The sequence below is a fragment of the Neodiprion lecontei genome, chromosome 4, assembly GCF_021901455.1.
Source record: "Neodiprion lecontei isolate iyNeoLeco1 chromosome 4, iyNeoLeco1.1, whole genome shotgun sequence".
NCBI classification, from domain to species: domain Eukaryota; kingdom Metazoa; phylum Arthropoda; class Insecta; order Hymenoptera; family Diprionidae; genus Neodiprion; species Neodiprion lecontei.
This window is the reverse complement of record NC_060263.1, coordinates 5039828-5067065: the sequence shown is the minus strand read 5'-3', so window position 1 is coordinate 5067065 and position 27238 is coordinate 5039828. Positions and strand designations below refer to the sequence as shown.

The window sequence follows — 27238 nt, the reverse complement described above, 5'->3', positions numbered from 1 at the left end:
GCTATATTTTTCCAACCATTTTACACCTATTCTTAATATCAAAGTACATAATCTAATATTCAACATAATTGTTTTTATAATTTAAATTGTTCAAAGGAATATATAATTTGTTCGTAGTTTTCGGATAACGTTGTTTAACACAAAAGATATATTTCTGTACCAATTAATATAGCTAATACTTCAATGCAGAATTAAAATCTGATTTATGAATTCAAATTATGAAAATCCTCAACATTACTTTGATAATTATTGTGAAATGGCACTTAGTTCAACCCATGGAATTTGACAAAGTACACAGGATGATCTATGATTGCAAGAAAATGGTTGATCAATACCACATGTATTGATTGTAGACTCAGTAAAGAAATGGACTGACACAGTTATGTCTCACTTACACCTTAGGAATACGAATCATAAAAATACTTTCAACTTTGTTCAATTCAACTAAGAATGAATTAAAATCAAGTTAGTAAAGAAATTAATAACATGGAAATGCAACTATAAACTAATATTCTTAGCATATGAATATATATAGTAAACTTGAGATATTTTAAAGTTCCATTTTGTAGTTTATGACAGATTCAGATTCTCATAAGCGACGGCATTCACTGTAAGCTCTCACGATGTGTGAATTACATGAGTACCTAGTGAAATTTAAGACATTTGTAACACAAAGCAGTCAATTTAAAACAAAAATATTACGCAGCTACGATATTATTAAGAGCTAGAAGCTGCACTTCTTCGCTCTAAATGCATGATATTAATGAGCAGATGAGATGCTAGAATAATGTACTTACGTGTGACGGACAGATTTTTTGGGAAAGCCAATTCAAGGTTTTAAGAAATAAGAGTAATGAGACATTCCTTGTAGCAGCCATAACAGTCTTCCTGGAAAAAAAAATGTACACACAATGACGAATTATATTCCAAAAACAAAAATCTGTACTACAATTGTAGTGGGATTATTGAAATTTCTGCCAAAAATTAAGATATGTCATTGTGTTGCAAGTGAACTTTTTTTTACTAACCGATATATAATTTTCCAGAGATTCGTTATACAGTTCAACAAACGCTTCCTTGATCTCGCGCATGTCAATTTCAGAGCGAGTTACGATTAGTCGAATAAGTTCTTTATCATCAATTTCAGGTCCCTGCACAGTCTTGTAAAATTGCTCAGCAAAGAATACAGGTGAATTTCTCAGACATTTTACTGTAGTAATGGAAAGAACAATAATAATCGATATACCAACATTGAGGCAGGACAATAAATAGGAACAGCAAATGAAAACTCACTGACAGAAAGAAAGCCGTCCTTGATATCTCCAGAGTATTGATTTTCAATGGCCTTTTCAATTCCATGTCCAGCCATACTCTCGTAATCTATGAATATTTGTTGCAACTGGGTAAAGCTTCTTTCGTCCAAAATTTTAAGGAACGTAGATTTCTCACTTCCAAAACTTAAGTCTCCTGTAATTGAATTATCCAAATACTAAATAGTAATAATTTGAAGTATGGCGTGGCATATATTTACTATATGTATAACTACAATTTAAAATGGGCACCCACCAATCCCGATAAGTGTGCGAGCATCTTCTTGAGCTTCCGCTGGATCCAGATCAAACAATTCATCACGATCAGCAATGAACAGGGGGAATATCAGGTCCTTAAAACTACCTGTAGTATCTCCGCTGATATCGTATTCTAAGCTTCTTGAATACTCTATGGGAAAGATACTTTGAAAAAATTGATAAATCGATCTAAAACATGAAGTGAAATGTAATGAAATAGTGTATTAATTTTCAATGAATATTTTTCTGAGTATAAAAATATATGACTAAAAATACACGTTTGATGGGAGGATTTAGACTCGGTATTTAGAAATTCACTGCATATGTTGCAACGATGCTTACTGGAGTTTTAAGCCTGTTCAATCATCTTAATTTCATCGTTGGACAGCGTGCAGAGAACCTCAATGATAAGACAGTCGTCAGTAGCGGAGCCACGCATAGAATCATGCAGTTCCTTAGCATAATATTGCGGTAGTGGCATCATCATAGCTGTAATAAGGTACTTAAAGTTACCAATTAGCTTGAAGGTCAAATCTATGCTAAGGTCCTGAAACCCAAATTGTTTTCACATGTATTATGCATACAATAAATTTGTTGATTTGGTATACAGATTAAAAATTTTTGACCATATCCTGATACATCGCTTACCATTCCATAGAGAGTTTTATACTCTTCAGCAATTTTTTGTCGCTGTAGATTAGTACGATTTGCTAATATATCCATCACGATTATTTCGCTGGATCCCAATCTTGTCATCGCCTCTCTCAACTTCCTTGCATCTGTGTTTGCGATAAATAGAAAGTAAGCAACGACTGTTGGGGAGGGCTGTAAAAAAGAGATAGAATTTCTAACAAACATTGTACAACTTTCAGTTACAGAATAACAAAATCACAGAAGACACAGATAAGTAAAATATACTTTCATCAGCCTAGTTGTGAGTTAAACTCCTGTTTTACCCTTTAAGTTTTGCAAAATCTACCAACTGATTATCTCACCTTGACATTCCACTGTGCTCTGCGGGGAGCCAAGGTTGCATGCCACGGCGGCAAAGAAGTAGTTACATTAGCGTATTGATTATAGACGGCCCCCGTACCTTGTCCCCCAGGATTACACACACTGGGACTCAAACTTGTATGTCAAAGATATGGGTTGGCGCTATTTGGCCAAGAATTCGTGCTTTGAGGATAAGGACCTGCACTACCAGGATATGAAGCAATGGCTGATGTCCGATTATAAGGACTGGAATGGCGCGGATAAGGACTTAGATTTTGTGAAGACGGAGCAGAGTGGTTTGGATGTAATGGGTAAGGAATAGTGGAGCCGAAAAAAGGATTGCTAGCCGGATAAGCATTCTGATTCTGAAGACTTGGATAGGCACCAGAATTTGTCAATTGAGAATAGGAGGCGGAAGAAGCATTTTGCGGCATTTGATTGTATGACTGAGGCCAAGAGTTTGTCTGCTGCTGAGCACCGCAAGGAGGTTAACTGGAAGGATTGGGAGCAGGGGCATGAGGAGAGTAAGCATTCCAAACGACAATATATGATTATTTGTCGGGTAGGGTGAAGCCCCAGGGGTACTTGGGGTACCTGTCGGATCTCTGAACGAATTTCGGGGCTTTTGGCCTGGTAAGGGCATCACTGGAAGTCCCTTGATATTATACAAATACAAGATAATGTCAGGCATTTTTTATGCAGTCTAAAAATTTCACAAGCTCTAATAAGCAGAGGCTAAAGCAGAATAAACAGTATCAATCCGATATTTTACCTTCCGAATTTATGTACCACGAATTGAACTGATGGGAAATTATTTCCTCAAAACTAAGGTATGTACAGGTATTCTGTACTTTTTTTTTCACTGTATTACCTTCGACATCCACTAACTAATGGTTTATATGAAATTCTGAAAACAGAAAATTATTTCCTTCCTCTAACTGCGGATAAACTATAATGAAAACAGCTGGAGCTTGACTATCTCCAAAATACTTTTGAAGTGAAAGTTTGCAAAATTAGTTATATATGCACATGTATGGATTGCAAAAAGTAGTTGTTGAGTGATGTGGTTGTGTATATCAATTGATGACTTCTGTGTAATTTGGACATAAAGTGGTATAAAAAAAAACGGGATACATTAAAACTAAGTTCAACATACATGCGTATTAGTTATAAGGCGGTGGTGAACTTGATTTTTTGTGACTGTCCAAAATGAACCTCGTTAGTTTTTGAAACCAGTTGTAAATGAATGTCTGAATTTTATTTTCTTTCTCACGTTGGATTGCTTATGAAAATTTATTACAGAATATATAATTATTCAGTAAAATCTATTGAAAATATTGAGGTAATTGATACATGACCAATGAAAGTATTGGTTTCTATTTATTCCAATAAATACTTAGGCTAAAGTTATTCCACTTGTACGGAATGTTCGACCAAATATAAAAATGAAAATCTGTTTAGTACTTTAATCTAACACGTATTTCAAAATTTGTAATATTAGTAAATAAAGATTACTGGGATTTTTCCTCAAGTTCAGTAGGTCTATCAGGTATATGATTTGACTCTACAAATTACTGATTGCTATTAGGCGTCTTGAAGAATTTTCAAAGGCTTACGAATAGTGCAATTCGAAGCTTACAGCAAGGATGGGGATGTATAGTTTAATAGAGCATGTACTCTTCTAACATGTTCGTATTCAAATATATTCATATGCCGAAAAATTATGAATATTGGTCATGCAGTACACTCACGAATCATCCACGCATGGATGTGAATCGAAAGTTAACAATAACACTTACTCGATATACCTATGTATTTCATTGTTGCTTAGGATGCAGAATCACTCACAATCAGGAAAGCCACCCTCAAAAAAAGAGATCTGTTTCAATTGAATAAATCTATTGTATGAAACTGTATGTATAGTTAGTTTCGATAGCCCGACACTGAACGCATTCGAAATTGCACTAATGTGCAATGAAAGGACGCATTCATGGCGTCGTTTCTCAAATTCATAATTGACGTTCCGTAGTAGAGCCAAAAACAGCTCTCTCACTGTTCCAAGAAATACTCGCACATTAGGATAGCTAATCTTTCGTTATTCAGAACAATCGAAGTATTGGTATTTATACGTACTGTACTTCAAACGTAACTCTTACCGAAATGCAGCGTCTTTTTCAATGCAAGACTTAACAGTTACTCAACTAAAAACCGACAGCCACTGCTTGCTGTAAACAGTCAAATAAAAACCACGTATGTATGTAAACTCAGTCGAACTATTCAAGAGAATCAACAAGTGACTATTAATAACTGGATAACTGAATCCGATGGCTCCTATGCTTCCAGCTACCTGCAGCTACCCTAGAACAGAAACACCGGCTTCTTCTATCCTCAATCTGTCTCTCTCGCTCTACATCCCGGTTAGCTGATACGTTTCCTCTTGGACAATAAAATGTAGAGTGAAAGAGACGGAGTATCCTGGGTAACCCGAGGATGTATATCACGCTCCCTCATTACTACGGCCATAGTTTTCGCGAGGTTAACGGCATGGGTCCGCTACCTCCAGTAGTATATGCTCCAAACTGGAAACCTATTAATGAACCTTACTGTACAGTAAAATGCATAAATGCCTCAACGTTTCGGCTAACTTATTTTCGGTCTGAAACAAAATCCGAGTTCGATTATGTGACAATACAACTCATTTTCTCACGTTAGCCACATCGCTAGTCAATGGCAAATAGTTCGAGTAGGATAAATTAAACTCGCATGTTGTTTCGGACCGGAAATAAGCTAACCGAAAGATAAGCCATTCGTGCAATTTAACGCACAATAAAACATACATACATGAAAAACTGCTCACTTCACGGCGTACTTTTTCAAACATGCCGTCAAGTCGCGCGAAGAGTCCGTGCACAGTCGGTAAATACCGCGATGGTAAATGAAAGTGAAAAGTACACGCTGCGCTGCTTACGTGGCAAGGCGAGCTGACCAATCCAGAGTTTCGGAATATCCGATGGGCGTGGTTTTCAGCTAAAATCTTTCGGAGCGGCCATAACAGCTCAGAAGAGTTCTTGTGTCGTGTGCGTGGAGTTCTCGTCTGAAGTCGAGGAGAAAAGTAAGCTTATTTTAGTGAGATATAGGGCGAAATAGATTCGCCTGACAATTATTACGTGACGTGGTTAAGTTTAGTGGGCCCCCAAACGGTAAATATTCTGCAATAATTCCGTCCTTCTGATGAAAAGTACGAACCGGTTTTTATTGTCGAAGCCGTACGTACACTACTCGATCCTCGGACGTGCGGAATGCTACCAAGTCGGCGGCATTGGTATACTGATGACGTGCCGTTTGACCGCTACCACCCGCCGCTTCTTCTGCTTCTGTCATCCCATCCATATGTCATTTATTTTTTTCGCCACGCACCGTCTATTAATGTTAATTCGCCGCCCAGTCGTTAAATCGCAGTTCGGTATTTGCCCCGGACAATAATCGAGCGTCTGCTTATCTCTGATATCTCGCGATTGTGTAGTATAGTAGTAATTTCGTTCTAATTGTCGAAGCGTGCGGCGCAACGTGAGGTCCAACACTGTTTGAACTTTCGTAAATTAGGTTCATCTCTGCACGTACGTTGTACCTACGTATTTACATTTTAACGCCGACCAATTTAACTTTCCAATTAACACACCGATGGCCCATGTCTACAAAATCCAAATATAGCGTGCACCGAAGCTCGCACGATTTTCCTGGTACTTCTCGGCGACTCTGGCTACGTGATTCATTCTGATCTCACGGGACCCGGTTTCCCGAATTCCAAATTCACGAGGCAAAACATACCTATTTGTAAATACCTGTCGGTCAGTACGACTTTCAAATACGAATCTTCCGATTCACCGTCACGGTACAGTTGTTTCGTCACACAAGTCGCCGCTGCCTGTATACATATACTCCGAAAAATCGAATCACCCTTTCGCTAGTCTATTCTCATTTTCCGATTGCGCACAGATCAACACTCGCAAATGGCGAAAATGTGGCTCCTCTTCCACTCTGTTTACATTCAATTCGGCGCAAAAACTGTTCAAAAATGCGTCAAGTCACAACAATTGATTTTGACAATGTCACCGAGGTTGAGCCAGCAGAAATCGAGCTAGTTTTTATTCTTCTCTAGACTTATTCGAAAAATGTTTTTGCTAAAATTATTATAGGTTATAAACAATCGTCTTGTTCTTTGTGCAAAATATTCATCGCTATTGGTCGAGCAATAGTGCTGTTGGTGCAGAAAAAAATTGTACATTCTCACCTTTCTGATTTCTTTAACATATTTTTGATCAGACTTTACATCTTGAAGGTAAATACTATTTGTGTCTTTTGTCAATTATTCATTTTCCAAAGCCATATCCGTGTTTTTGAAGCAAAGCATTGCATCAAATTGTGTTTGGACACTTACGACGAATAACATGTTGCCCGGATCGCTTATGCATTCGCAAATCTGTCGGATGGCTGTGGAATGGTCAAACAGATAACGGTTTCCAGTTTATATCTCTCGGAGATGCGTCTGTTGTGATTTACATTGTGGCAAACCGTTGTTAAAGACTTTGTCCTCTTTTTTTCCCCATAATCATTTAGATTATAACAACACCATTTTTTAACTCATTGCTCTATATTTGATCAGGAGATGAACTTTGAACAGCATTCATGATGCTGACGTTAGAAAAGTTTAATGCAACAATGCACATTTTAAGGAAAAAGTTGTCATTTTCCAACACTGGCATTGTATGGAATTTGCTGCACTGGAATAGAATGAGATATTCTATTTTGCAAACTCGACTCTTTCAAAGTAGTGCTAAAATCGCGAAATAGTGATTTTCTTCAAATGTTAAACACTTCGATTTCAATATATTTTTTGGAAATTCCACTCGTGCAATTTCATATCATTTTCAATCTTTGAGCTTAATACAGCAAAGTATTTGAGATTTTTAGAAAAAAGTTCAACTTGAAGAAGAAAAGAAACATGAAAGTGAGAATATGGCGCAGGCTATAGACGTAGAATACACTCATTTATGAAACTACGAATAATTAACCCCCTCTTTATAACTGTTGCCTGGATGATGTTATTCAAACTATGGCAAAGAAGTCGAATGTATAACTGTAATTAGAAAAAGAAGAAATATATGAGCTAACGCTTTGTTGAGTTGGCTTCAGTCGCTTCAACAGATCTCTTGCCAAATTATATTGTGTATGGAATAGCTCTACGATAAAATGATAATTCGAAACCCTACAGTGCTGGAAACTGTATGCCTTATGATTCATATGTCTGGCTGTAATGCGTATATACATTATAGCATATTTTGCATTCGTAAAGTAACACGAGGACAGTATTACATCTATTTTGGCAGATAACATCACGATGTCTGATGATATTCAAACCATCAGTTTTCTCAGCTGTCTGATCATGTTTTTTTGACTCATATCAGTCGTATTCTTTGTTCCTCTTTCAATTGTGAATTCTTTTTCCTTATTTACCGAACTTCTTATCTTTGGGGGCCCTACTTTTCAATTCTCCTTCCTCACTGTATTTAATTTCTCCGTTTCCTTTTTTCTTCACTAACCACGTATTATCGTAAAGTCTAATCACCTTAATTTGTGTGCCATCCGAGTCACGTAACACCAATTACGTAAAACAAGTGATACCTGATAAATTATGAATTCTGAAAAATTTTTTAAATAAACTTTCGTGTATTTATAGAAGAAAATCCACCAAAAAAAAAATGGATGTCCAGACAGGGCTGATTTGCGTAAGTTTGGTAGTCGTATCGGCTGCTGTTATTCTTTTTGTGTTAATGTTTGGCATGAAAGAAAAAACCTACGACGAAGCAATAGCTGAACAACGCAAGCTACCTGATGACTTGCTAATAGGTAAGTTCGATAACTTTTTATGCTGAAATTTAACAAATATTGTGTCTGGACCTGAAAGAGAATAATGTGTACATGGAATACGTTGTTGTCGTATATTTAGAAGCAATGAATTCATTCAAATTATAATTTTAAATAAGGAATGAGTCATGGTTATTTATTGATCAGCTAATATGGAAAGCTGTATTTACCTCCGAATGTTAGCGATTTACGAATTCATCTGTTTCTCATTAGGTAAAAGAGAAAAAGGTAAAGAGAAGAAGCACAAAAATAAAGCTGGGGGGAAAAAGGTAAAAGAGAAGAAGGAAGAAAAGGAAGACAGGGAAGATGAAAAAACCGAGCACGTTCAATTCGAGGAAAATCCTCAAATACTCATTGACGAAGCACCCATTCAGGTAGAAAACGCTTAGTTATCCATTCTTCATTTCTTATTAATTTTTTTTTCATTCAACATTATTCTGAATTCTTGTTAAAAACGCTTAAGAGTAAAGAAATCTTATGTAGGAACCGGTAAATGAAATTCTCCTCAAGAGACTGTTATGCGCGACAAAACTTTATTTTTGTATAATTTCAGATTTCTGAATTGTTGTGGATTTTATTTTTAAGATAACTTTTCAAAACTATGGCGTTCTAAGAATGTATCATTTGTATATCTAATCATTTGTGGATGTGTCAACATTTTTTAACATAATTTTAGGTACAATAACACTTCGATTCGATTTACCAGATTTTATAATCTAATTGCTACCTAATTCACAGCATGAAATTCATTTGTTTAAAAAAATGACTAATGACAGAAGTTGTAGTAACAAAAAAATTACCACATCTTGTCCAGCTGTACAGTAAATTAATACAGATAGTTTATTCACTTTTTATGTTTCTCTATGTCGAACTCTGATCCTATTCAATTTCAATCCATAAATAAATTTTGGCACACGTCATGTTGCACTAATATTTAATAAACATGCCTTGGTAAGTTTGAACAGTATTGTTTCTCCCAATTGCAATCTCTAGAGTGAAACGATCTTCTTTCGCCTTTTCATAGGACTATATTTGGAACTTTGTCAAGTCTTTTATCAAAGATGAGAGCGAGTAAAAGTAAACTTCCACCATTTTAGGTTTAAGCTTTTATCGAGAAGTCAGAATAATGGAGATCCTATGACGAAATTTCCACTGGTAAATAATTATGAAGTCGTAGTAAACGTTGTTTGTGTTTGCTTTTTCCTCAAATCGAACAAAATATCACTAATAAACATAAACTAGGACCAATAAGAGTATATTCATCAACTATAAATTACTTCCAAGGAAGTTACCAACACTTCAAAATGTATAAATTTCTACAAAGTAAATCAATAATTCGGTTTATTGAAATAGGAGGAAAAAAATATCAAGGGGAACAAGAAGAAGGGAAAAGTTGACAAAGTGAAACCGATTCTTCTCAACAAAGATGAGCCGGTGATTTTGGTACCAGAACCCAGTCTTTCACAACCCCAGTCAGAAGACATTAATCATTTTGATTTGACTCAACCCAAAGATGATCTTGAACTTATTCGTAGTCACAGCGTGAGTATATTTTTGTTAGAAAGACTTATTGCTCGTGTTGCAACCTCTTTAGTAGTTACAAAACGTAAAAATATAGGGTGATTCTCCCTTGAAATAAATATGTCTATAGAGCTTATCCGATTGGGTTAAACTTGAGTTTGTAAGTTTTTTCATTGGCAATTTTTAATATGGAATAAAAAAAAAAGTCACGCAGTGCCAAATCTGCATTTTGGAAAGCTGTAGGACATATTGCGGTCATTCTGGGTTTGAACAGCTGGAGCAATTCTATATTCGTAACACAAATATTTTTTTTATCGACATCTCAGTATTTTTCATGATACTAATGCTAATATGCAGGGGAGTTTGTCACTTCTTTTTATTATATATGTTGGTTGGTAACCCATATCGCGAGAGAAGATAACAAGAATAGTGAACTGTATATATCACTATGAGGCATAGATAATAGTATCTACGAACCATTCATCTCCCACGCCAAAAAGAAGCAATCAGAAATTCATTGAAATAGATTTTTCTCTCCGACACTATCAATTCAATATTATATTTATTCATATACTCATTTATTTATTTTTTTTTTTTTTTTATTTTTTTTTATTTTTCTTCCCTCGCAGAAGGACAATTTACATCAAATGACACAGTCCGAACCAATTGTCAACAAATCTCTCGTAGACACTCCTACGAAAACTAAGAAGAACGCAAAAGAACAACCTAAGAAAGGTGGGGATGCAAAGGAGGAAAAAAAAGATGTTGGAAACACTCCACAGCAACAAGCACTCAAAGAAACTCCCAAGGAAATTAAAGAGCAACAAAAAGAAACTCCTGTTAAAACAGCCAAAGAAATTGTAAAAGAAATCTCAGTTCCTGTTCAGTCATCGGTTAAAGAATCTAAGAATAAGAAGAAGAGGAATGACATTTTAGCACAAATTGGTAAATGATCATTGACGAAAATAACTGAATTAAACTAATTACCTGTAATGTTTAGTGGCAATTTTTCATGTTACTTTTTTTAGGGGGCGACAAGGATGGCGTCAACATATCTTTGCTTATGCCTCTTATTCAGAAGGCAGAACTTAGCCGGTCTGAAATTCAAATTCTTACTGATCAGTTGTTGAACAAACAATTAGATAATCCTTTAGAGCATTCTGAGTGGACCGAAGGTCGCACAGATCCTGTGATTAAACTTAAAAAACAGTTGGCAGAGAAGGAAAAAGCATTGGCTGATGAACAAGAGGCAAGTGTTGCTGTTCAGAATAAGCTAAAAGAATTGCGCTCGGAATTGAATGCTGAAAAGTCTAGGCTCTCTGCGAACGTGAGGCAGCTCGAAGAAACTTTGAGTGCCAAAGCTACCGAGGCTCAGACTCTGCATACTCGTGTGCAACACATATTGGAGAGTCATGCTGCAGAGAAACAAGGATTTGCCAGACAAATAGAACAATTGCAAAGCCAGGTTAACGAAAAGATGACTATTATTCATCAAATGCAAGAGGATCAGGGACAAACTCAAGGACATCTTCAGCAAGAACTTGTCACACAGAGAAAGCAACTGGAGGTACAATATTCGCAGATGAGGGAAAACGAGAACGCCTTGAAAACACAACTTGCCCAAAAACATGTGGAAATTCAAGAACTGCAGAATATTAATATGACCGTTAACCAAGAGATCCAGATGCTGCGATCTACCTGTGAAAATAGCGCTGCTGAGGTTGAGCGGCACAGGCAACAGCTAGCGATGACGCAAGAGCAGTTAATGCATTCCCAGGGACAGCTGCAGCACTATAAGGAAGCAGGAGAAAGACTTCAGGAGATGGTTAGACAGCTCGAGGTTTGTTAACTTTTCCACATCCCCAACGAAAGCTTTCTTATATCCTACATTGAAAAAACTATTCAACGTGTACTTGGTGGAAAATAATTTTTTATTTCCTTTTTCAAATAGGAATCTCATCGTACAATTGATGATTTAGAACATAGACTGCAGAATACGCTTCGCCACGAACAAGACCTTCAAAAACAATTGAACTCCGTTAAATCAGAGTTGAACGCTGTGAAAAACGAAGCTAACGAGGCCAACAATCTTAAAGCTGAACTTAACAAGGTACAAGCCGAGTTGAACAAATTAAAGTCTGACCTTTCAGTCTCTCAAAACGAAGCAAAGACTGAGGCAGTCGAAATTACTTCACTCAGGACTGAGTTGAGCACGACGCAAAACGAACTGAAACAATCGCAGTCAAACTTAATTGTCGCCCAGACTGAACTAAAGAACTCGCAATCCAACTGTAACAAACTTCAAAAAGATTTCGATATCATTCAAGCAGATCTTAGGAAATCAGCGGGGGAACTGGTTAAGGCTCAAAGTGAAAGTAAAAATGCAAAAACTGAACTCTCTAAGGCACAGAGCGACTTGAATAAGGTTCAAACAGAATTAGCCAAGACCCAGGAGGAACTTAGAAACGCCCACAAAACTGTGTCTGAACTGAAAATGTTGTCTGTTGAGGTTGAAAGGCTACAGCAGGGTGCGAGAAATTCTTCTGAATCACAAATTGAGGTTGCAAGATTGCAAGAAGAAAATAACAGACTCTCGTCACAGGTAAATCTTTAAATATCAATAATTTTAATTTTAGAAAATCTGAAAGAATATTAGTGATTCACAGACAAGTGGAATTGTCGAATATATATTTGTACACCCTCGTTATCGCTAATGTGAACCACTTATTTGTTTAACCAAAGCTTTGATTTTAGTCTGGGACTCTTGCTGAGCTGCAAAAGGAGATCAGAAAACTTCGCGAGGAAAATGAGTTCTTAGCCTCTCAGTTAGTAGCTAATAAGGAACGTCCAGATGCCGAAGGCCGTGAAAATGGCGTTGAAACAAAGGCTGTTAAGAACATTCAACATATTGAACACAACAATTTGTAAGTCAATCTTTAATCGCTATATGTATATCTAGGTATTAATATTTAACACACTTATTTGGAGCATTAACACTATTTTCGTTAACGTTGTTCCCGCAGACTAGAACAGAAGGAAACTCTGCTGGAAAAGCTGAGAGTGGAAGTAAATCAGAAAGACACAGAGCTGAGTAAGCTTACTGTCCAGTTGGAGACACTGAAAAGCGATATGAACAACGAACGTCGTCAAAGAACAAATCTTCAGGACGAACTTGAGGTCCAGAAACAGAAGAACAATGTAAGCAAAGCTTCTCTTCATCCTTTTAATTTCGAAGTTATTGAAAGTTTTGAAAAAACGTTGCAGTGAATAGGTTTTTTATTTAAGCTTATCCAAAACTTGTTAAGTAACACTCTTCTTGCACTTAACAATGCAATCTCCAGCAACTGATTGGCATAAGACTTTTTCCCTGAACTTTCAGCACCAAAGCTGATCCCTCTTTCTGATTAGCCTACATTAAGAAGGTATATGAAGTGTTGCACTGCCATGTGCCACTTGATATTATGTCTTTCTTAACCATGTCTAATCACATTTTACCTGACTGTTTACAAAGATAGTGAAAAACTATCATCAATTGCTTCCACTACATACAAAGTTTCGTATCGCTTCAGGTTATCTAGCATTCTGCTTGAATGACAAACTGCGTTTATATTAATTTTTTAACGTTTCGATTCAAAGCATGGTAAACTGACTGTTGATTGGTTCTTTTCTTTTTTCTTTTTTTTGTTTTGGTGGAAATTTTTTTTCTTCGGCTACTATAGGAATTACGAACTAAGAACTGGAAAGTGATGGAAGCTCTTTCAGCAGCAGAGTCTCGCACAAGTTCTAATTCCAGAAGAGCAATTGATGTAAGTTTTTCTGTTATTTTTTCAGAAATTATTATATCACATGCTGAAAGTTCAGCAGTGATCCCGTGTTATCAGCTTCTCACAATACATGCATTATTGTTTCTCAGACGAATGATAGGCTTGATTCTTTTTAAGGAGTCAATGACTATTACAGTTTCTTTTTTACTATTCAATGTAATTGGGGATGCTTTCTTTGTGTTTTTTCTCAGGAGTTATCGCAAAAAGTTGGAAGAGATGAACAGAAATCCACTGACATGTTACTGCAGAGGATATTCCCCGATGTTAGTATTGCTGAATCTTCTCATGAGAAGTGGTTAACTGCCATTGAAGGCAAAGTTTCTTCACTTGTCAAGGACTCCAAACGTAAACAAGAAGACATGGAAAAGGAGAATCAGAGCCTACGGGGGATGGTGTCGCATTATGAAGAAATATTTCACGATACAGTATGTTATAATTGATTTAATTGAATATTTCGTGTTTTTTACAACGTGATAGGTTTTTTCATACGTATTGTTCGATGATTTTACAGGAAGGAACACTTAATGAACTTCAAAATCACCTAGAATCGGAAGAAGCGAGGTGGCAGGCACAGATAAAACAAAAAGAAGAAATTTTAACTAGTCTTAAAACTGAACTTGACAGTCTTCGAAGCAAATCTGGCCTCACAGAACAGGTAAAATTAAAGATTACATACTGATCGGTGGAGGGTAATATTATTTTTCATTTTTCAACCAAAAATATTTAATACTGCTCAGTAAATTTTCAAAAATTTTCAAACTCAAGTAATATTTGAACTAAACTCTTTTTAAGTTGACATTGAAACTTCCGTTCTAAAACTATCAAATTGAAATATAAACTAATTATTTTACTTTCATAGCTCGATAAAAAAATATCTGAATTGGAAACGAGATTAGCTGAAGCAGAAACCTTCAGACACCAAGCCCAAACCCAATTATCATCTTTTAAAATTCAATCCGAATCATCTCCAGTGAAAGGAGAGAAAAATCTTAGTCTCAACGCAGTAGAAAAACTTGGAGAGGTCAGTATACAGTATGTATATTATTTGAGCACAAATTCATCCATTTTGAAGGAAGTTTTTTTTAATCTAGTACAAACATTCATACGAATAATATTTATTCAAATTTTGAACTGGAGCTTAACTTAGGATTGGAGTTAATAATAAATCAGTCTTGAAATTTCAATGGATTGATCAAATTTCAGGAAAAATCTCGATTACTGCAATCGTTGCAACAAGAAATTAGCAACAAGGCTGCTGTTGATGCAGAGGTAGCAAGGCTTCGCTCCCTACTAGAAAAATCCGAGTCTGGTCTGGCAGAGGAGAAAAATCTTGTCTTACAATTGCAGAACGAAGTTGGCCGACTAAAGGTTAGCAACTTTTGGTTAGTTGCTAGCAGTTTTCCAAAATTACCTTGTAAACTTTTACAACAATATTGATATTTATTTTAATATCTGACAAGTTGATGAGCATATATCCTAAAATTCACAGTATTTAGCAACATTAGCGAAAATTTCCTGGATGTTAAACGGTATCCTGGATATTTATCATGTCTGCTGTAAAATGTTAGTTTCCCTAAAGTTTCATACTTTGTTCTCTAAATTTCAGCCTAAAAAATATGTTTCTTAATTTCAGAATGAAGTATCCCCCGGTTTCAGGAATTTAGATCAATCCACCGTAAACGGGCCACCAATATCAGATTCGTCCAAGTCTGAGGTTAGTGTGAAAAGCAAACTATTATCTTAACGGTATTACAGGAAATGTTCTACATTATTTTACTTGCTAGTGATAATAAAAAAAACGACAAGCCATCAATGTACATATGGACATACGTATTCCATGAAGAGTTGCATTTAATTTAACTTGTATCATAGTCCGTAGACAAATTCGTTCAGTACCCAAAGTTTCAGCAAAAGCTTTTCAATTCTGTTTGTATCGGCAAACTATATGGAACTCATGTTTAGAAATTCACCTGTTTAGTACTGAGGTAAATGGGTAAAATTAACTCCAGAAAATTATCCCACGCGAGAATAATATGTATATAATTATTTCTATTATGTTTCTAAGTTTTTCAAACTAAGTGTCATCGAAGTGTGATCAACTTTATTTAGGCTATTTATATTTGATATAAAGATTAGTTACATTTTTTATACGTTAAAACAATTTTGAATTTGATTCTATATGAAAAAGTTTTTGAACCTATGCGATTATTCAATTGAAAAGAGAAGCAACTATGCCTTTGCTTTAACTTACACATCATCCCTAACCATTTCTCTCCCAATTAAATGCAGCCAACAGTGGTGGCGCATTCATTGTTAGCTGCGCTTGAAAAATCGCTGAAGAATACAGAGCTTGCAAAATGTTCCATAACCGAGCCCGCTACAGATTTGGTTGAGTGTCGACAAGAATCCGATACCAGCTTTCTAATATCAAAAACCTCCTCCCCACAAACGTGTCACATGATAGACCACAACACACAGGCTAGCTGGAATCCGTTGAACAGCCAGCAACATAAAAAGCACAAGAAAAAGAGGAAGGTAAAACCCATAATAGTTTATGGGAAGCACTTTTTCTTTCTGGCTCGTTTACGTATTTTTGTACTGCACACACATTGGCAATAATTGAGAGTTGACAGTCTTACTGTATCATAGTACTCAATCACAGGTATTTGCGCGATGAGTCATTTGGGATGTGAGATTACTTTTGTTTAAACATGAACGAAGTATAGATAATGATCAAAGATTACATCAGCATGGAATGAATTAATTTTCTTCCAAAGACTATCTTTGAGGAAGATTTTAAAGTCGATCTATAGCTAAGTAATTTGTACTTATAAATTCATTCTCTTCCCGGTACATGTTTTTTTTATCCCATTTGTCTCATCAGCAGTTTTGTTTGAATACATCTGTAACAGAGAAACACAAAAATCTATTCGACTGTTGAGTTTCATATTTGTGCAAAAGTAACATATTGCATTCTGTAATTGTCCACATATTCTTTCCTCTTTGAGTAATATATATATACACACACACACGCGCATATAATTTGTCTTTAGATTATATTTTTAAAAACAGTCAATGGTTTTCTCATAAATAATTTCTAGAAAGGGTACAGTGTCTAAGTAGACAGCTTTATTAGTAAAAAAACTTATCCTTGGTGGTAGGTCTCACATTCAGGTGGCATGGTTAGTTTATATTCTTTTTTTTTTTTTTAGTAGTTCTTAGTAGCAGAATGTGACAGATACTATTTAGTTTATATTGAAAATCTGTGAAAAGTTATTGAATTTATGTTGTAAGAAACAGATACAATCAACAGTATAAATATACTCTGTACAAGAATTTTTACTCAGATAATTGTAGTCATAAGTTGGAAAACGAATATAATTCTCAGTTACACGGGTCCGCAATAACCGACATTTTTGTACGTACTTTTAAGCTATGTATTCGTCAGCAAAATTACTGCAAAAAGAAAAAGAAAAAAACTTGAAGTAATATCTCAATTTTGACTGCTTGTAAAGCTCCAAAGTTTAGCAAGGTGAACAAAAAAACTATATTTCACGACGTTGTCATAGGGGCCAATGCTTTATGAGCTACTGTCTTTAAATCCTCTCTCCTCAGTGTTTGTCCTGATGGTCAATGCCCTTGCATTTTATTAAATGTACATACAACGACACGTAATGTGTTACATGCTGATTAAGCTGTAATAGAAATTCCCCAACGCAGATCGCTCGTTGACCACCATGTACTATCATCGTTAATAGCCTAATCAATAACAACATCAAAGTAACAAATATGTTGTATTTTGGTTGTTCTAACAGTCCACTATGAAACCCGTGACAAAGCGGCGCCGATTCGCAGGTATGGAATAATTGGAAGGTGACATTCTTCTCAAATGATTGATTGTATTTTTTCGGTTTTCGAAAGAGCGTCTAAAAAAGGGTAGCCTCCCGTTCACTGGCTTAACCGTCCACTCGCTGTTTCAGCTTATTTTTAATTTGTTCAAACATTGTCTTCACTTTTGTTTCCACGTGACGCAATATCCTTAATTACTGCAGGTGCATTTCTTTTTTTCTTCCAACGACCACACACGACCATACATTTCTCACATGGCTTGTAATGATACCTCTTTTTTCTAGACACATTGCGTCCTCTCATATACTTAGCGTCAATTATTCAACTTTATTTGTCTCGAGGCAAAATATGGTTTTTAGGTGATTTCTTTTATTTGAAATTAATTCTCACCTCAGGTTTCAATTCCTACCTAATAATTACTTATGCTTCCCCTAGTGAATGTTCTTTGCATCGTGATTGTCCCACGCCATCATCAATCATACCTAAGAATTACACAATGATTAATTCTCATATTTTACTTTGCAAGTGCACCAGTTATTTTCGTGAAGAAAGAAAAATTTTTTATTCAAATGTAGTGTTGTATAATTTGTATTGATATTTACGAATACGATTGTAAATGTCTGTTTCCATAAAATCAGCAAACATGGAAACAATACTTGAAACATTCCAATGAGAAAAGTTATGCTAATTGTTTGAATTCATATTCGAGCATGACGATGTTGAACCCGTACTGCTGTAATTATACAGACACATAATCATGAATTTTATTTATATAAAAAATAATTCATGACATGTTTGTAGAGAATACTTATGTAAAAATTAGAAGAAACGAAATAATATTAGTAGTAACAATAAGTGACGCCAGCACAAACACTGAGGTAAAGGATACGACACTTTAGCTGCAAGATTTATTATTCACGATATTATTTATTCCTCTTACGTAACACAGCTGTCATTGATACCTTACATTAATATTCATTTTCATTTCAGATTTCCACACTATATAAATATATATTAAATATTTCTGATTCACCGTCGTTAAGAATGCTTTATTCTTTAAAGTATGTTTCAGTTTTCATGAACATCATTGACATCACATGATCAATACACATAACATTCAACGCTATAGAATTGGGGTGCCTGTTTAAAATTCATTTGCTGTGTCTCATTTTAATCCACGCAGGCCTCAATTGTGCCTTAATTAGTAATAATTCGTGTCAATCGGTACATGAGCTAAAAGTTACAGGCATTGAGTGAGCCTTGATGTTTGTATTGCCGTTTGTACATCCTTAATGAATACTTAAAAAATATATTGCAGGGTTTGCCTTTGCGAATTGACACTGAAAACTTTGTATGTTCTTTAAGTGTCAGAGTTAACAATTTTAATATTGCTCGGTGTATATTGATAACAATTTCAGATAAATTCGATGCACTATATACTCTATGACTTAGCGCAGGTATAGATCTGATCAATTGCAATCAGATCTCATTGTTAAACTCTGGATTGATGTAGTTTTCTGTACCATTTGTAAATATTTTTGGAAACAGGCCAGTTGACCAATTTCAAGTGACTCCACTGTAACTTTGTCGCAAACATAAATTTGAGTTGCCTGCTTCAAGAGATATTCATGGTATACATGTATCTGTTTCTTGCCTGTCAAAATACCCATTCTATTTCCATGTACTTTCATGCATTCGTTTTACACTCGTTTAATTTTGTTGTAATCAATTATGGCGTGTAAAGTATCGCAACAATATTTGGTTACTGTGATATATTTTAAGTATTGCTTGCAATCGATTGCACGGCACTATGCATATTCGGTATTGTAAAAAAATATGTCCAGCAACTTTTATTTATCGATTGGTGATGGGTAGAGAGTCCTCTAAGGTTATTTTTGACCCACAACCAAATTTCATTATTATTTTTGGTTGATAATCATTGTGGTATTGTCGGAAGTGGATAATCTATGAATAAGAATATCAATTTTCTTTACTTCTAGACAGTAGAATGAACAGATATGTATACTGCAGCAAACAATATCAATGGCTTATTTTTTTTTCAACCTTCCGTTGGCAAGACGTATGATTTATCTGTTGAGTATTTAATTACTCGTCTCGCGATTACAACTTTTGTCTGTTTCAACAAATCGTTTCTAGATTATAATTTTTTTCATGTCATAGTGAATGTTTTCTGTATTTACGAATAAAATATAAATTAATATTTCGACTAAATGTTAAACTTCAGCTGCATGTGTTTCACTAAAAGTCATCAGTGGACTCTAATAGATCTATATTGATAAAGCAATAATATAGTTAATCCAATTTTATTAATTTCTACGATGTAGCAGCTGAAGTAGTAAAGTAGAAGTAGTTGGAATTACATAAATTTGTGTGATATTTCAATATCGATGTAATCTTATTTTCTGCAACAATACTCTTCATTCATAGGTTGTCAAACAGCCTTTCGCGCTGTTTTTTATGTATTGTAATTGATGAACTTTTTATTACAACTTACAGGGTGGTTCAGGAAAAAAGTAACAACCTCAAAGAATAAATTACGTTGAAGAAAAAACAGCATCAGGGGTAAAAAGGCGGCGATAATAAAGATTTGATAAATAGAACGAACACTGTGCGCACATGTGCCATTGATGCGAGCAGTGGAAATTTTGCTATAAAGAAGACTAATATAATGATAATGACGATTAAAAATATTGCTGATAATCTTTATTTTAAGAAATATCATATTTTAATATGTAAAAGAAGTATGCAACAAATTAACAAGTAGATAGATAACACAGATTATTGAAAAACGGTGTGTGTGACTATTATACATATATAACTAGTTGTAGAAATATAATTTCAATAATGCCTCTCACATCTTGTGTTGACAAACAGATCTTGTGTTTTCGACTTTCAAATATTATTTTAAGATACTTAATTTCATGTAGAAATACATGCTTCTTAAAAAAAAAAAAGAACGAAAAAAAAAGTAGACAGCTCCGCACTACTCACAAATAGTTTTATTACACTGTTGCAAAGCTATAATCACACAAACATCAAAATGCAATGGTCAGTGTTCACATATGGGCACATTTATGCCAAGTTACTTCAAATGATGTGCATGAGTTGTATCTCAGAATAATATTCGAATTTCAAATAATTGTTACGAACTTGGCTTGAGTTGATCCATATCTGAAATCAATAGGAATGTAAAAGATAAAAATCACTCACATGGGGCACTGGCATCTGTTAGATATTTATTGTGGGTGTTCTCAAATATCTTGACTAATTTTAGAGATTTGATTATTTGTACATTATTAAGTTTCAGTTTTAAGATGAATTTGTACAAACGAAATTGCATAAATTTACTATCACTAGTTATCAAATCAAGGCAAATAGTGAGATTGAGAATTTTTCTGGCTGTGAAAAAAGAAAGAGAAAAGTAATACTGTCGAATCACTAAAAATCATGAGTGCAGAATAAACTTGAATTTAGCAATAACTTTTGGTTATATTTATTATAATCATCTGTGTATTACTGAACTGAATATCTTTTGGCTGTCATGCTTCATGTGGGTAACGATTTATCTATAATTGTACATTAATTAGAGTTGCTGAGCTCGTAACTTTTGATGATTATTGTGTAATAAAAACGCTATAAAGATAGACGACGACGATGATGTTGTTAATGATGATGATGGTGATGATGTTGACGACAGTGACAACGACGGTTGTATGCAACCATCAAATGTTTCTAAGTAATCATATTGTGCAATAAGAAAGGATACAAAGAATTTGTAAGAGTATGTAAAGAAAGCAACAAAAAAATATTTAAAAAAAGAAAAACGTCTAGTACCTACTACAATTTATATAACGAAGGAAGGCCAGTCTAGCATTGGGTAAAAACCATAAATACTATAATCGCAAGAATTTCAGCTACCGCTTGTAGAAATTCTTTGACATTATTTCAATCGAGTTATTTATTAATTTTTTTTTTTTTTCATTAGAATTATTTTGAAAATTCATTTGGGGAAATATCAATTTAATCAGCGTGTATACATTCCAGAAATATATAATGTAAAAAGTGCCAAAATATTGTCAGCATAGCTGAGTGCAAAAAGTAGCATTTACGAATTATTTGATGTTGAAAAAAATTGAACGATGAATTTCTGCAAGACAAAGCTCGGAATGGATTGATATCGCATTTTTTCAAGTCTCATCTGAGTAAGGGCTCAGATTGACCTGTCCTCGTTCGCTGTACAGATTTGAGCAGTGTATTTGCATCGTACTAAATCTAGATTTAAGTAGTGCTACTTTATGATGAATTACATACATTGTGAATCCTTTTTTAGAATTGTTTTAATAAAAATAGCCACCATAATACTCAGTGAAATTGAGTTATTACCACAGGGTTTTAAAAATAGGTAAATAAATAAATTTCAGCGGACCTAGTGGCATAGTCACTTTGTTTCAAAAAATTAGCTAATTATAGCCACTAGGAAAAAGAAGAAAGAATTGTTACACAGGTGTATGCATAATGATTTAATGTTTTATTGCTTTCATCATTTTGAGTTTAAATCAATGATTACTACCGAAATACTTTATAGCTATTTGAAGCTAATTACATCAGTGTTTTTCTTCAATATTTCATGAAACGAAATTTGTACAACAAATTATTCACTTAACTTATAACAACGTTTTCAATATCTTACAAGTACATATGCCGAATCTTTTCTTCATGTACGAAATAATGAGCTACATTCATTTATCATGGCAAACAATAATTTATTCAATGGTAAATTTTTTTTTTTTTACCAACTATATAATTTCTAATAACTTAAAACAATAGTCGTATATTGTCGTTTTCTTCTTTTACACAAAACGTGAACACGCGTAATTGTTATTTTTTCTCTTTTCTATTTTGCAGCTTCACTTTTGCCAACAGTCCACAGATTCTTCACAGTTTTCCCCAAACCCGGACCATTATAAATTAGCAAAAGCAGACCAGCTAGTGTAGCGGCAGAAAAAAGATTCAGTGCAAAATGAGCTATTTTTGGGACGATATTACCCACAACTATCGGTCGAGCATAGTCGATTACTATTGCTTCCAAACCCCTGCAATGAATTCAAAGGTAGTATTATATTGACATATTGCAATTACTCTTGCTGAGCTCATTGATAAAAATCGACTGATAAAAGTGAAATTTCAATAACAAAGAATATCAGTAACAATAAGATTGAATTACCAGTGACTGTGCATGACCATGAAGACAGATAACGTTACGTCGACAAATGGATTCTCAAGCAAGATGCAAGCAGGCAGAAGTCCTATTAGGATAGCAGAAGTAACTCGCTCGGCTTGCCATAGACGCACGTGATCACCAGTTATTGGAGCACAATGACGTTGACTCGTGGCTATTGATCGCACCAGGTTCAGCTGCTCACGTGAAAAATAGTCATGAGTTTGTTGAGTGAGTAATATTATTGATAAGAATTGTATAACAACAGCTAGGAATATCGTATTTTCGAAATGATTTCCATATTTTTTGACATTTTTAACTATTGACAAGTATAGATATCGCGTATTCAAATATGTCATAGATAGTTTGCATTGCAAAGCTACAATTGAGTACAGATCAAAAAAAATTGTTCATCATTTAAGGAAAACGGAAACTTTGATTGAGTACGTGTGGAATTTTACATTGCCAACCTATTCGATATCTCAATTGAGAAATAATAAGAAATCCTGACCTGTGGTACAGAGTTTAGCATGAGGCTTGTGGCCGTTAGTTTTGGTGCAGTTGTGTATTTTTGGGCAATGAAGCTTGCAAATTGTGGATGAATAATGCCCTGAGATACGGCGCAGTTTCTGACCAGTGGAAGTTGTCCATAGTTACCAAGCTTGCCTGAAAGGTACCAGTGTTCATTATGAGAATAGTAAAATATCAAAGTGCGAGAATAGTGACTCCAGGATTTATTTCTGATGCAATTGTTGCAGTTTCACAGTCAATATAAGCTCTGAGATGATTCAAATTCATGATGATACGAATTGCTATGTTAACTAATCGAATAAACAATCTGTTAGAGTAGAATGACTCGTTATTCTTCCAGAACTGCAGGGACGAAGTAACGATATAAAATTGACGAGCTAGGTATTGCTGAGATAATAAGTGTCACAGATAACGTTTATATTTGAAAATTGATGAATTAAGCAACTATGAATTATGTAACTTGGCTTAGACATAACCTAAGTAATCGCGTGAATATCTTTAAAAGATATACGTGTAATTTTAATTACCAGTCAGTAGGCTGAGCTGTCGTGAGAGATGACATCTGGCCATCGTTTCAGACGCTGGGCACGGTTATTTGTTAAATATAAATAGTTATTTCTTAAACGACCAACTCAGCCAAGGAACTCCTGAATTCTCGTTGAGAATACCTCATTCCCCGTGACAACTGGTGACAACTATCGGCAACCAAACGGCGTTAAAGTTTCTAGATGTTGCGTTGGTTGTTTATATTTTCCCCCAGTAATTGAAATAAGCGCGGTATCCTAACTTCGTTTGTTTCATTTCTGTCTCATTAAAATTGAATCGTTCTAAGAAACAATGCACGCATATCACTGTTCACGGTGGATTCTACGCGATAAGTTAAGCAATTACGAGGTACGCTTTTTATATGCCGAAATCACAGTAATCGTCAATCGAAGAATTCCGTAATGTTCTCACAAGTGATTGTTTTACTTTTGGTAGCAAGTACCTGAATTGAGAAAGAAAAACCCGAGATGTTAATCACTCATCGATTCGTTGTTTACTTGATTTCAAGATCACAAAGATTTCAGGGATTTCAAAAGATTTCGCAGTATTTTCAAAAATTTTAAGCGATTTCAAGAGCTTTCAATGATTTTAAGATTTCAGAGGGTTTCAAATTATTTCAAAAGATTTCAAGACATTTCACAAGATTTATGGAAAAGTGTACACCAGATTTAACGAGTGATTAACCTCTCGCAAAAACCCTAAGCTCGAATATATTTTTGGTTAGCTTATAAGCTAGTGCAATCAGCTATGATCTCCTAGTTAATATCGTAGCTCTTCTCATTCCGAGGGCCGTGCATTCAAGCAGTAGCTCGACCGTTTTAAGCCCAGCTCTTTTGCACCATGCTATCCTACTGGATTACTAATCACATCGAACCTGGCGTTTATCGGCTTGACATTGATCCGATTGATTACCGATTGGCCACTCGTCGTTGACACATATATGTATGTGTATGTATATATTTATAGATTATTTAAACATTGTATGAAAGAGATCACAGAATGTGCCACTGACATTCCAGAGATTGTAGATAGAGCTTCATCAGCCCAAAATAGACAGTATAATAAATTAACGATTTATAATTACTTCGATACTGGATCGACCTTGAATAAGTACAATCTAATTATTTTATATCTTGCAGGAAAGTATGAATGCGAGAAATCGGAACAGAGTACTAAATTCTGTATTCGTCCTGATTGGCGTTAAATAATCTCTATTCATTATTCTACATATATATCTATATATTAATGTCATTACGTAACTGTTCAATTACATGACTTGCAGGAGGCCAAATCTGTATACTATGGGTACACTTATGCATACCATGTCACCTAGGATAGGCACACCGGATCTAAAACAGGTTTATAACTGTTTTAGAGATGTCTGCCCGGAATGGAAGGAAGCGTTTGTATCCACCGGAGATGACCCGGCATGTCGGCGACCCAGGGAGTAAGGGCGTGGTCCAGGGTGGCATCTCCCTCGCGAACCCGCTACCAGGGTAGCAGCATGCGACTTAGTCCAGAATCTTTCCAGCTCGTCGGGATACTGTTGGTGCCCTGAGTATGTATGTATTGTATAAAGTTCCCGCCTTATAGCGACGCCGTGTATGTGCGAGCTTTTATATGCGTAGATAACATGCGGGATCCAGCTTTCTCCTTTCAGATGACAGCGTACCTTTTTTACGTTCAAACGATTTCTGCACTGTGTGCGTATCGTTATCAGCTACGGGATGTTGTACTTTATGCAACCGAAGTCGCGGCTAGTCTTTCCTAACAACAACTTCAACAGGCGACCATCCACTTGGAAGAGTTTATAAGATAAACAGAGCTGCACCCTCTATTGCAGGGATGCTTTGCGGGAATATTTTCTGTAACTTGATTTAACCTCGTTATGGCGATTACGATTCAGCCTGATGTAATTGTTGCTATTTCATTGTCGTAGAAAAAGGCTATGAATTAGGAGTAGATCTTTTGTTTCGTGGTGGATTTCATTTTCACTTAATTAGAATACCGCGAGTTTATTGAATGCATATGTATACACGTATAACATTCGGAAAGCTGATTTATGATTGAAAACTGATTACGGAGACGGAAGACAAAAATCAGGTATAATCAATTTATCGTTAGAATTTCTGATGCCGATTAACATTATCAATCTTGATTTACCGTCCGTAGAAAAACCATGATTATATATAGAATCCGACACAAAGACGATAAGAACGTTACGCAATCGCCTCATGGATTTCAACATTCGTATTTAGACGGAAATCAGTGGTTTCGAAAATAGGAAATTTAACCGAAACCCGCTTTTCTATATTATTTTGAATGATGCATGCTGCCTTTCCTCATCGGGTGGGATCTTTGCCATTAAAGGATTCGCCTCGTTGCTCCTGGCAAATTGCACGGGCACGTATAAGTCATATATTTATAGTAAATGCCGAGAGAAATTTTTAGACACGGTTACCACACAATCGTGAACTATTTTAATTTTTTACCACAGCCGAAATCACAATACAGTGCTGGTTACGGAATAAAAATTAGCAGTATACTTGTAAGCACAAAATCTAGTCTAATCGTTTTAGTACAGTAAAAGTGACCATAATCAAAATTATACTAGATTTTCTGTTTACAGTTCCAAAATTTGGTTTCATCTTTTACCCCGAACTACATAATCCGGTAATCGTAGAAACGATAAAAATTGAGGAGTGTACAGTAACAACGACTAGAAATTCCTCTCGGCGTATAGTGCGACAATAGCTATCCACACCCGTAGTTTCGATCGTGCCAGCTTCAACGCTAACGTGTACTCCTGATATAAGTGAACCACAGTGCCTCGATCCGACGTAACCCATTGGGCCCTTCAAGTAGTGGATCGTGGGTTTGGAGCAGCCAGTCTGTTCGCCACTATTTGCGGAAAGTAAAAGGTGAACTTAAGCCAGCTCAGTTTCACGGTCAGGTAGGGTAAAAGTTGGTAGACGGTGCAAAAAAACCGAGAAGTAAAAAGAATGTGGCAGCGGTGGGATTCGAACCCACGCCTCCGAAGAGACTGGTGCCTTAAACCAGCGCCTTAGACCGCTCGGCCACGCTACCTTGTAGTTATGACATGGCTAAGCTTTTACAAAATCGGACCATGACGCCCAGATTAGATCATCTCTGTACTTTGGCATCGCGGACTGTAGTCGTGCTTAAATAAGACAAACGATCGCGTCGGCGTTGTTATCGTGCCAATCGAATCGACATAGCGT

The 27238-nt window shown here is 35.5% G+C and overlaps 2 protein-coding genes, 1 long non-coding RNA gene and 1 other non-coding gene across 15 annotated transcripts; 1 reads left to right on the top strand and 3 right to left on the bottom strand.

The window, feature by feature from the left end:
- Window positions 1–1552: 1552 nt before the first annotated feature.
- LOC107224939 lies at window positions 1553–6545 on the bottom strand. Its single transcript, XR_001525673.2, has 7 exons — window positions 5808–6545; window positions 5530–5655; window positions 4361–5148; window positions 2564–2723; window positions 2217–2393; window positions 1911–2057; window positions 1553–1719 (listed from the first exon to the last, which is right to left on the bottom strand). It is a non-coding gene; the product is annotated as an uncharacterized LOC107224939 (long non-coding RNA).
- Window positions 5551–22693, top strand: LOC107224938 (interaptin). 11 transcript variants are annotated; one of them, XM_046737298.1, is made up of 18 exons: window positions 5551–5673; window positions 8299–8468; window positions 8700–8860; window positions 9840–10028; window positions 10637–10952; window positions 11036–11847; window positions 11959–12609; window positions 12762–12931; window positions 13031–13205; window positions 13727–13813; window positions 14023–14256; window positions 14343–14486; window positions 14691–14852; window positions 15035–15199; window positions 15465–15545; window positions 16121–16366; window positions 17647–17686; window positions 20198–22693. In XM_046737298.1, exons 2-18 carry the CDS (start codon window positions 8321–8323, stop codon window positions 20242–20244), a joined length of 3828 nt encoding a protein of 1275 aa, XP_046593254.1. In that variant the 5' UTR covers window positions 5551–5673; window positions 8299–8320; the 3' UTR covers window positions 20245–22693. The 11 variants fall into 11 exon arrangements, 10 of the variants coding, with proteins under 10 accessions (XP_046593254.1, XP_046593258.1, XP_046593259.1 ...); XM_046737299.1 differs by having other exon boundaries at window positions 5647–5761; XM_046737302.1 differs by lacking the exon at window positions 13727–13813.
- Window positions 22398–27002, bottom strand: LOC107224943 (succinate dehydrogenase [ubiquinone] cytochrome b small subunit, mitochondrial). Of its 2 annotated transcripts, none has more exons than XM_046737314.1 (4): window positions 26761–27002; window positions 23431–23585; window positions 22926–23116; window positions 22398–22794 (listed from the first exon to the last, which is right to left on the bottom strand). In XM_046737314.1, the coding sequence occupies exons 1-4, from the start codon at window positions 26843–26845 to the stop codon at window positions 22596–22598; spliced, it is 630 nt and encodes a 209-aa protein (XP_046593270.1). In that variant the 5' UTR covers window positions 26846–27002; the 3' UTR covers window positions 22398–22595. The 2 variants fall into 2 exon arrangements, with proteins under 2 accessions (XP_046593270.1, XP_015520693.2); XM_015665207.2 differs by lacking the exon at window positions 26761–27002 and adding an exon at window positions 23978–24142.
- Window positions 27002–27083, bottom strand: Trnal-aag. Its single transcript has one exon. It is a non-coding gene; the product is annotated as a tRNA-Leu (tRNA).
- Window positions 27084–27238: the final 155 nt, after the last annotated feature.

Excerpts from the sequence above, each read along its gene's own strand:
- LOC107224938 (XM_046737298.1), top strand. The coding sequence starts at position 8,321 with ATGGATGTCCAGACAGGGCTGATTTGCGTAAGTTTGGTAGTCGTATCG. Across the intron at positions 11,848-11,958 it reads AGATGGTTAGACAGCTCGAG|GAATCTCATCGTACAATTGA; the intron begins GTTTGTTAACTT and ends TTTTTCAAATAG. Across the intron at positions 14,487-14,690 it reads AATCTGGCCTCACAGAACAG|CTCGATAAAAAAATATCTGA; the intron begins GTAAAATTAAAG and ends TTACTTTCATAG.
- LOC107224943 (XM_046737314.1), bottom strand. The coding sequence starts at position 26,845 with ATGGGTTACGTCGGATCGAGGCACTGTGGTTCACTTATATCAGGAGTA. Across the intron at positions 23,117-23,430 it reads TGCTAAACTCTGTACCACAG|CTGAACCTGGTGCGATCAAT; the intron begins GTCAGGATTTCT and ends TCACGTGAGCAG. Across the intron at positions 22,795-22,925 it reads ATGGTCATGCACAGTCACTG|GGGTTTGGAAGCAATAGTAA; the intron begins GTAATTCAATCT and ends AATTCATTGCAG.